We start from the raw sequence: 10755 nt of genomic DNA, 5'->3' as shown, positions 1-10755 counted from the left end.
CAATTACAATAGCTTTTATGCATGTAGGTTAAATGATACCCTTTAGGGTTTGAAGTTACAAGCTTAATGAGTAATTGGTTGAGGTAAATACTCAATTAAATAAGGTTTATCATCTTTGGCTCAAGAAGGAGAGGACATGGCTCATAATGTTGCCAATGCCTCTTACAAAAGTAATGCCAAAAGATGCTTAAAATCATGACAACCAATAAGGTAGAGCATTTAGGGATTCTATGCTCAACCTTACAACTCATCTTATACGATGAAAATGCAGAATATGCAGCGGAATGAAATGCCCTGGGCTTGGGAAACGAGAACATTTTATGGCATGCCTATGTCTTTTACAAATAAGAGCCTCAAGGGTAATACACATAAACATTGAAGATGAGCACTTAATGTACATGTGCCCAACTTTAAGAACAGTCAAAAATCTGAGTTTTATGATAAAAAACCAGAATTCTTCAACCTCTTTAGCTTATGAGATGAAGACAATTGGTTCATGGTTGCACCATTTCTTTTTGGAAGAAGCGGTTTGTCGATGAAGACTTGAATGTGGCACTTATGGTGTGTGCCCAGCCTCCATGTTGATGAAGAAGAGCCTTCTTAATGTAAATGACCTCCTCCTTTGATGGTTAAGACCACCTTAGTGTTGAGCAACACTTTAGTTGATGATTAATATCACCATTAGTGTGTATAAAACACAATTAGTGCTAAAAAGCACATTTTTAGTATCAAATGACACTTATTTTAGTGATTAACTCACCATTAGTGTTTAATAACACTATTAGTGTTTAAGAACACTTTTCCTTTGTTGGATTAATAGAGTAATTAGTGTTAAACAATATAATTAGTGCTTAGAAGCACACTTAATCACTTTCAAAGCTTAAAAATTGATGTTGATGTTGAAGCTTGATGGGCATGAGGCTTATGGCTACCTCATGTGGATGGGAGCTCTTCAAAATCAAGAGAGAACTCAGCAACAAACATTCACACCACAACTTGAGTGATTAGAGCAAGGGAGAAGATGATTGAGCAAGAAAAAACCAAAAAACTCAAGCTTTAATGGAAGCTTGAGGGAAGACAGAAAGTGGCGCCTGGTCTTTTTGCTGATTGCCGGCGCTACAGAGGATGGTTGAAGCTCAAACCAGAGCTGGAGGTCCTCCACTAATTTGGCTACAATAGCCCTAAGATCCCTTCTCTTATGGTGGTCTACAGCCGGACGACCATAGCTGCACAGGAGACTGGCCGTCGACCTGCTGCAGACTGCAGACGAAATGCCGCGACGCAGCGTGGAGTTTTCCAACAATTTCTGGTACGACCTGATGCGCCCACGAGTCCTTTACACCTTCCTTGAAGAAAACTTTGAAAGATATTGCCTCTACAGCCTGCTGGAAGGCCTCCACCATGAGAGGGTTGAGTTCCACACAAGGAAGATAAGGGAGAAATGGATATTTTTGACCTAATCTACACCACAAGTGGTTCAAATCACCTAAGCTCTAGATACCATGTTGAGAAAACGTGGTGCTCATGCTAGATCAAGTGTGTGGAGAGGAGAGACTCAAAAAGTACAAGAACAAACTCTTGCTTATTAAGTTGTTTATGAATACAACTAGGCTTTGCTCACATACAAAATGCCTCATGGCCTCACCTTTAAATAGGTGAACAAGTGGATTCACACTCACACCCTTCTCTCACCCTTCTACATAACCTTAGTCTCTTAATATATACAATGCAATGCACCTCTCCTCTGGAGTTACATCATGTATGGCTGCCAGTTGGAGTCCTGTTCATGATGTAAACTGCTGTAGAAAACAGCCTCAGCCCAATAGCTATTATGCGGCATATTCTTCTCTCCCATCAATGCTCGCCAATCTCAGCAATGTGCCTGTTTTTCCACTCAGCAACTCCATTTTGCTGTCGAGTGTATCTGCATGTAAACTATCTCTGAATACCATTCTTCTTCAAAAATTCAGAGAACTCATTGGAGAAGTACTCTCCCCCTCCATCTGACCTTAGGCACTTTACATATTTCCCTGTTTGCTTTTCAACCATAACTCTGAAAATCTGAAAATGAGTGAACACCTCACCCTTCTCCTTCATGAAGTATACCCACACTTTCCTTGTGTGGTCATCAATAAATGTCACATAATACCTGCAGCCTCCTCCCATAGACATGGTCTTCGTAAGAATAACTTTCATAAGTTGAGAACCTCTCAAAAGTTAAGAAACCACTAAAATTGTTTCAAGAAACCTAGCATCCGGACGTTGTGATGTCTTTATGCACATATCATAAGCTTTTACAAGCTATTCTAGACCTTTTCTTAATCAACAACTACTCTTGACCATATTTTACATAAGAATGGTACATGATAGAGCCAAAGCGCTAAAAGATGCACACTCCGTGTTTTTGCGTACTTCTTGAATATGTTTATCACTTCCAAACTATGTTCACTACTGAGGCTTCAAAAAATTTGCACCAAACAACATATCCACAACGTCTATCACATTAGCTTATAGATGATTTGGCCACATGCCCACAAATTACCATAATTAAGTGTTAGGATATAGGGTTAGGATTCAAGGTTTGGGTTAGGTCTTAGCCTTGACCGTAGGCTCCAAGGCTTATTATTGTAGGTTGTTGGGGTTATAGAGTTAGTTTGTGTAAGGCTTGGCTAAGTTAAGATGAGGATAATTGTTTTGGGCTAGGGCCTTGGGAGTTGGGTTTTTCTTCATGTATGCCTTTTCCTCAAATAGGTTATTCTACATCAGAGAATGTTATGTCGCCCAAAGTTACTGGTGTTGAGTGAAGTATGGAGACAAATTTGCTAAGACTACACTTTATCTCATCACAAAAGATATAAAATTTGAAAGATCCACCTTACTTTGAAGTAGAATGCATGAACTCATGTTTGTGTACTTCTAAAAGTTTGAAAGATTCACCTTATGTTTCTATACTCTTAAGTTTATGTAGAAATACATTTGCCAACGTTTATGTATTTATACCATGATATTAGCCTTGTATTTAAGTTCATGTAGAAATACATTAGCCGACCTTACGTATTTATACCATGATATTGGCCTTGTATTTATCGTGGATGCAAGTTCCTATAAAAACTTTCAAAATGTAGGTGATCCTCCCCTAGTTTTGTGCCATTCACATGAGTTTGATAATACCAAGTGCCATAAAGTATTTCTTGGGAGTATAGATTGTGCATGGAACTTCTTTTGTGCCATTCACATGAGTTTGATAATACCAGGTGCCATAAAGTATTTCTTGGGAGCATAGATTGTGCATGGAACTTCTTTTTTATTGAATGTGTCACTCAAAAAACATGTTTTTTAAAAGTTGAGGTTATGATGGGAAAGGAAGTTGTTTTGTAATTAACTCCTTTTAAGTTTTTAATATAAATATCTTATGTTCCCCTTTTTTTTAAAAAGTTGAGGTTATGAGGAGTCATGTTTAAAATAATAAGGCGAGGCATGCATTGTTGTGATTTATCAACGACAAATGTCATCCATGGTGGGGGTGATAAATTAAGAAAATAAAGCATTGTTGTGATTAATCAACGACAAATGTCATCCACGGTGGGGGTGATAAATTAAAAAAATTAAGGTAAGGTAATGCTGGGAGGCTTATTAGCTGGATATTAACGGGATATATGAAGCATGGATGTAGAAGTTTCAAACGCGGAAAGACGCGGGAGGAAGGAGACCACACGGATTTATTTATTTGGCAAGTGTGTTTTTTTTAAATATATAAGAAGAAGAAGATGATGATCCCAAATCCAAACTTACAAAACAAAAACAAAACAAAAACAAATGAAAACGCACATGCGCCAAATGATGCAGCAGCCCAAGCACGGCAAACGAATGTCCACGTCATCACCCCCGGGCGCCCTTTTACACAAAATCCCCCGCCCCCCTTCACCCTCTGCCGCTCTGCAGCAACGACAGCTCGAGCTCGCCATCGCCATCCGCTCCGCAAGCTCCTCTGACATCTCCACCTCCTCTAATGAATCTTCTTTCAATCTCATTTCTACTGCTTCTGTGCCTTCTTCTCCTTCGTCTTCCCCTGCTTCTTCTGCCTCGCCATGGCCGCTCCACTCTGCAGCCCTCGTCCAACCTGCATATCGCGGTATCCGCCAGAGGAGCTGGGGAAAATGGGTGTCTGAGATCCGCGAGCCCCGCAAGAAGACCAGGATCTGGCTCGGTTCCTACTCCACGCCCGAGATGGCTGCGCGAGCTTACGATGCGGCCGCCCTCAGTCTGAAAGGGTCCTCTGCGCAGCTCAATTTCCCCGACTGCGCTGCCTCTCTGCCCCACCCTGCCAGCCTCTCTGCGCGGGACATCCAAACCGCCGCTGCAGCCGCAGCAGGCGCTTGGAGAACTTGCCCTCCCCATCTTGATCCTGCTGCACCATCGCCCCAAGCTACAGTTTCTGAGAGTAGGGTTTCCGCAAAATCTTCCCCCGTTAGTGTTTCTGCAAGTCCGGCCCCTGTTGTTGCAATTTCAGCCAAGGTTTCTGCATCTACGCGGCCCCTTAATTATGCTAGGGTTTCTCCATCTTCACCCCCTGCTACTTCTAGTGTCTCTGAGAGCGTCGCAGGTATGGACATCGCAGAAAGCATCCACGCTCGAGAACCACAGCATCTGGCATACGGAGATGCTCATGCAGACTGTGATCATATTGGTATGTCACCTCCATCGCCGGATGCTGCTCGAATTACTTCTGACGGTGCACTGGAAAGGCCAGCAATCATGGGAGTAAGCTGTGTAGGGGGACCTGTGGAAGATGCGTGTCGTTCATGTGCTGCCACTGACCCTCTCTGCGCGGCGGAAGCGGAAGCGCTACTAGAATGCAATCCTTTTGTATTCACAGAAATGGCTGAGGCCATGCTGCTCCCTCCCCCCCTGCTGCTGCAGCAGCAGCACCACCACCCACAGCAGGACCACGAGCATGGGACTTGGGATTTATGGCTATGGGACTGACTTCTGAAACGTTTCTGATGTACTAGCATTTTAAAGGTTGGGATACCCTAGGGCTGTTCAAACTGCCATACATTTCTCTAGAGTGCTGAACTGCTGTATATTTCTATAGAGTCATAGTGCGAATTTTGCCAAGTTGAATCCAAAAAACCACAAAAGGGCTGGGAAAATTTTTTATAACCCATATTGTAATTAATACACTCTCCTTAAGTCGGGGATTATTTTGGAAAAGTTTGCATGAAAGCCTCAAAATGCAATAGTTTTTTTGACAAGTGTCTATTTGAGGGGAGATGAGGTAAAATAGTGTGTGCGCATCCCCAAGTGTGGTAAAAGAAACTTATTTTTCAACCAATCAAAATAAGGACAATATGTGGGTTTTGTAACTAAAAAATATATAAAATCATTCCTTAAGGTAAGGGTTACTTAAAATCTCAACCAAATTTTTTAAAGTTTGATCGGTATAAATACACTAGAATGTCAGTTTTTTCGAGCCCTATAGACCCCTACTTTGCTTTCACTCCTCAAAAGGAGTGAGGTAAAATAGTGTGTGTTTTACCTACTCGCCTTTGAAAAATTAAAAGAAAAACACTTGTTGTCTTCAGGATGGTATTCCATGCATCAATTCTACTAGTCTTGCACAATGCTCAAAAAACCTAATTGGTAATTAATGTATTTTTCTCAATTGAAATTTGAAGTACTTGATGGAATTTGACATTGCCTTTATTTTCAAGACCATAAAATAATACACTTTAGTTTTAATGTTGGTATTTGTCTCAATTTTAATGCTAACCCCGATTACTTTATAGCATCACCTTTATTTTGATTAGTTAAAAAAACACTTCTTTCGTTCACTAGTCCCACAAGTATTTCTAAGCTCAAGGTTTTTAAAGCAAAACTATACCTATAATATCATCGGGCGGTAGCTCAGTCGTTAAGGCGTCTCGTTGTCGAAACCCAGGTTATGGGTTCGAACCCTGCTGACTACCCTGATTGATGTGTTCCGATTGAAGCCTTGCCCCTGCTTTGTGGGATAAGGGGGGTCCCATGGGTACTAAGCCCGCTTCTAACGCCAAACTTAAAAAAAAAAACTATACCTATAAGTTGTAAAATTGTATAATTAATGAGTCTCGTCTCTCTCCTTTTCAAAATGACTCCCTTACTCCGAACGAAATTAAAAAGATAATAACAATTAGTCGAGCAAATTGCTACATATCCTTGCTTGCACTACCAACTTAATATCACATGCCTGGTATGTGTCCCATGGGTCTGTGTAGCTGGCAAATGGTTTGATTCCAAGTTACAACTATGGGCGTGTTTCAATGTCAATTGGTCAATCTATTGGAGTTGTAAATGCAACCAACACAGTAACCTAGTTGTAAATGCAACCAACACATAGCAACCTAGTTTGAATTCAAATCCCATTCTTGACTTCCTTTGAAATGTCAATGTAAAAATTTGTGTGGGAGAAAAGGAATAGGAAAGGAAAAAAGATAATGGTGAAAAATGTGGTGGTTGGATATAATTGTGGTGTGTTGGATATAATTGTGCTGGTTGGATATAATTGTGTTGTGTTTTGTTGAGTTTGGATTCTTGTTTTTTTTTTTAAAGAGTAATGATCCTATATAACAAGAAAAGACATATAGAAACAAGCAAGCCTCTCAACTAGAACTATTAGCATCCAGAATGAGCCCCTATCAACCGGTATGTACCTCTCCAGCAATGCCAACCGGTATGTACCTCTCCAGTAATGCCAACTATATACCATTTCAAAAAAATATAGCCCACTGGTGGGCAGTAGGAGCGTGTCCACCAAAGATACCACCATAGACATGACAACACATATGGTGTATTCTTGAATTTTAATAGCATAGGCCGTTCAATTGGTCAAACCAAAGTTGTCTACTCAACACTAAGCTTTGCCTTCCTAACTAACCATTGATTACTGATATTTGTCTTTTCAAACTCAAAACTAGCGTAACATACACAGAAACATGCTTTCCAAATGCAAGTAGCCCCTCTGGCTTGCATAGCCCCCCCGCTGCTGCAACCAGAGTAACCATGGAAATGGTTCTAATTTCCAATTGGATACTAACTAAACAAAACTTTATTGATTTATGTGTATGTTTTCTTTTGAGTTATCACAACTATGGTTTCAATAAGAGAATGAATTCTAACAAATTGGGATACTCCTAGGTGATATGAGACTTTGAATCCACACAACAAGAGGAGGTGAACTAGGTTGCAAGCTTAGTTGAGAGACGAGCTTATCAAAAGGAGGAACACAACTTAAGCATTGTCATGCACACGGTAAGGTTGGATTCATAAGATTTTGGGTGAGACATTGTGTGATCCAGGGTGGTTTCAAGATCAGGGTGCCCAGTTATGTCCACTCAGGCACCCTGTAAACAGTAAAAAAATAGGCATTTGTTTACCTTTAGTGGCTAATCTCTCCTAGTAAATGAAGGAATTTCGTTTCAAGTTCTATTGTTGGAACATCATATTCAAAGTTGGAAATATAGTTGCATAGTTTGATTAAGCACTAGATAGTCAAAAGTCCTCATTTTCTTAGGTACAAAGTCAATGTATACACCCTGTCCCAAATTTGAACTGATTCCATAAAATGCTAATATCTTTTACATATAAACTCATATGAGATTCCCACTTTGTATCTTAGATCTTCACATAATATGGAGCTTAACTTGATTTTTCGAGAAAATTTTAAGATATTTATCTATTTTCTTAAAATATTTCAAGGTCTTTAAAGTGTTATAATATACGCCACTTTTTGTACCCACAATAGCTACCACTTAAAATCCTTAATCTTGTAGATCAAAAGAGTGGGTAGAAATTGAGACATTAGTAGAATGTGGTGGTTAGTAAAAATTGCAAATCCAATGGTTGGATTTTTAATGATCTCTTTTTCAAAATTCTTCCAGACTATCAGAAGGCTTGCAAATATTAATAATCTAATTAGTAAAATTACATTTTTGATGTGAATCATCTAAAACCTATAGGGACTAGTGTACTTGTAATGGTGCATCTATGGAAAAACAAATTAGATCACTCTAAGTATGGAAAGATCATTTGTTTATCATTTCATCATATTTTTGATTAATTTTGATTAATTAGACTAATTTATATTAATTTAAGTTATATTGGGTTTATTTAAGGTCAAGCATATTTTTTATTATTTGCTTGATCTCATTTTAAGTATCTTGCCCCCCAAAATTCGCTCTCCAAGCATTGTCCTAGTCCAGCATAAACTGGATAAAACTGGACACCTTGATCTTGCAAAAACCCTCCATATGGTTGAAGCTTAGTGGCTGGAGAAATATAAAAACTTTCTCATGTCCCACCAAGTGGATGCTTCTTATATGTAAGAAGAGGCTTCTTACCTTTTTTTATATAGAATATCATAAAAAGAGCCCCACCAAAGTGGACACTTAGTGTGTACAAATATCACAAAAGAGTCCCACCAATATAGTACTGAGGGGTACTATGCAATCAGTATTTCTAGCTATGTGCTATATACATTGTATTGAAAGTAGTACTGTGACACAAAGTTGGGGTTTTGACTTCTGTCACTTCTTAGAATCAAAACACACTTGTATGAAACCTCACAGCCTCCTCACCTCCCTTTCTCTCCCTAGGTTAAGATAAAGATAAACACATCAAAGGTGAGATCATAATTCATGGAAGGAAAGATGAAAGGCTCAAGAGAAGCAAGAATTTCTGCCAGTCTTGTAGCTCCAAACAAGAGGGCAATTCTTTGTTGGAAGAAAATCTTCCGACTCAAGATTATGTGAATGGAAACATACGCACTACTCCCAAACGCCTTAGCCGTTGTACCACTAGCTTACTTTGGGGCTTGAGATCAATCTTGTGCTCTCCTAGGGTAACTTGGCGTACTTGTGAGTAGCTGTTTGCAAAAAAGTTAGGAAATCCATCCAACATTTTTAAGTAATTCTCCCTTTAGTACCTACTATGGACTCATCAAGAAGAAGTTCATTCTGTTGTTGGTGCAGACTAGTGAGGTCCACATCTCCTTTCTTATACATGGTTGAATAAGCTTCCCCTTCCAAGGCTCCATTGTCTTCAGCATCCCCTCGATCCCTTCCCAGGGAAAGACCAAATGCAACTTCCTCCACCTCCCCAACTGAGATGGAATCCTCGAAGCTACCACTTGTCTCCTCTTCATCGGATGACTCTGACTCTGAACTTTTGGAAGTTCAAGGTTTACCTCTTACCACTTTCTTGCGACGACTCTTGATGTTGTAGCGGACCTTCTTATTCTCACCTTGTAGAATAAGATCACCTGTCTCCCACTTTTGAATTGCCTTCACTTGGCGAAGCCATGGCCCACCCAATATGAATGGGTAAGCCCTAGCATCAAGCTTTATAGGAATGACCTAGAAAGTTGTAGCCACAGAAATACCACATACATCCACTCCCAAATTCCTGACAATTCCTAAGGTTTTCACCCTAGTATTATCAGCAAGTTTGATGCGATAGGGAGAGTTAGTAGAAGACAACTTTAAATCGGCATCTTTCATTGTTTTTTCACTCATGACATTGATTGACGCACCTCCATCAATGTATGCATTAGAAATTGTTTGCCCCTCAATGATGACATCAATCACAGGCACATCAATCTCACAGGCACATCATCTCCTACATCAATATCCACCTTTTGAGCCATAGGAGTCCCATTATCCCTCTTCTTCTTTTTCTTAGATTCCCTGTCCAAATATGATTTTTGTGTCGTTTTCTCCCTAAGATCTGTTAAGAGGTCATAACTAAGGGATCCTTGTCCAAGAGAAAAGTCAGGTTGTCCAATTTTTCTCCTAGACGACTTCTTCTTATTATTATTTTTCTCCTCTTCTTCAGATTTATCTTCTTGTTCTTCTTCTTCTTGGCTCTCCTAGTTTTACGACCCATTTTTGCTATTAATGGCATCAATGTTTCCTCTTCTTCTTCTGAGCATGTTTCCTCTAGAAGTACTAAACTTTTATCCTCTCTTTTCCTCAATTTTGGACACTCAGTGTGATAGTGCCCCTTCTCTTGACATTCATAGCATGTGACACTACTTCTATCCCTAGGTTTATCCTCAACTCGTGGAACCCTAGGTGGCCTTGCGTTGAGTAAGTGTAACTTCAAATCAGCAAATTCTGCCATAATTAGTGCAATGTTATGATCCAAGGATGGAGCTTGTACCTGAGATGTTGAGGCTATCTCTACTCGTAGTGGGGTTGGCACACTCGACGAAGATTGGAATGTGGACTCAATATGAAGAGTGGCCTCCTTCTTCAAAGAAATACGAAGAGCCTCTTTAAAATGAGTGGGATCTTTGCTAAGAACTTTTCCATGCAAGCGGGGATCCAAAGCCATGATAAACTTGCTCATCTTAAGGTGCTACATTGCTAAAGAACTCTTTGAATCTCCCATAGAAGGTGAAAAAGAAGAAGCAACAACATGTAAAACAGCTGGTTGATATTTGATGAACACGGCTTCATACCTCACTGAAAAGGCAGAAACTGACTCTCCTTCCTTTTGGAAAATCTGATCCAATTACAATAGTAAAGCATTTGGTGACTCCACTGTCCCAAATCTCTCCTTCATTGCTTTGGTCAACCTTTCCCAATCATTCTTGGACTACTCTGGCAAAGCCTCATGCCAAGTTAAGGCCACACGCTCCAAGAAATCTGGAAGTATTTCTGCTCTCTCCTTCATAGACCAACCCGTCAGGCGGCATGCTCGGTTAAACTCTTGGAG

General features: G+C 39.9%; 1 protein-coding gene across 1 annotated transcript; it reads left to right on the top strand.

Annotated features, from left to right (window-relative positions):
• Nucleotides 1-3774: 3774 nt before the first annotated feature.
• Nucleotides 3775-5214, top strand: LOC147613961 (uncharacterized). The gene has a single exon (XM_086781947.1). The coding sequence runs from the start codon at nucleotides 3817-3819 to the stop codon at nucleotides 4984-4986; it is 1170 nt and encodes a 389-aa protein (XP_086638073.1). The 5' UTR covers nucleotides 3775-3816; the 3' UTR covers nucleotides 4987-5214.
• The last annotated feature ends 5541 nt before the right edge of the window (nucleotides 5215-10755 follow it).

The sequence above is a fragment of the Cibotium barometz genome, chromosome 43, assembly GCF_041138505.1.
Source record: "Cibotium barometz isolate CiBa-2024 chromosome 43, ASM4113850v1, whole genome shotgun sequence".
Classification (NCBI taxonomy): domain Eukaryota; kingdom Viridiplantae; phylum Streptophyta; class Polypodiopsida; order Cyatheales; family Cibotiaceae; genus Cibotium; species Cibotium barometz.
Note: the sequence above shows the minus strand (reverse complement) of the source record. Positions and strands in the feature narration are given on the sequence as shown.

Coding starts and splice junctions, on each gene's coding strand:
- LOC147613961 (XM_086781947.1), top strand. CDS start 3,817: ATGAAAACGCACATGCGCCAAATGATGCAGCAGCCCAAGCACGGCAAA.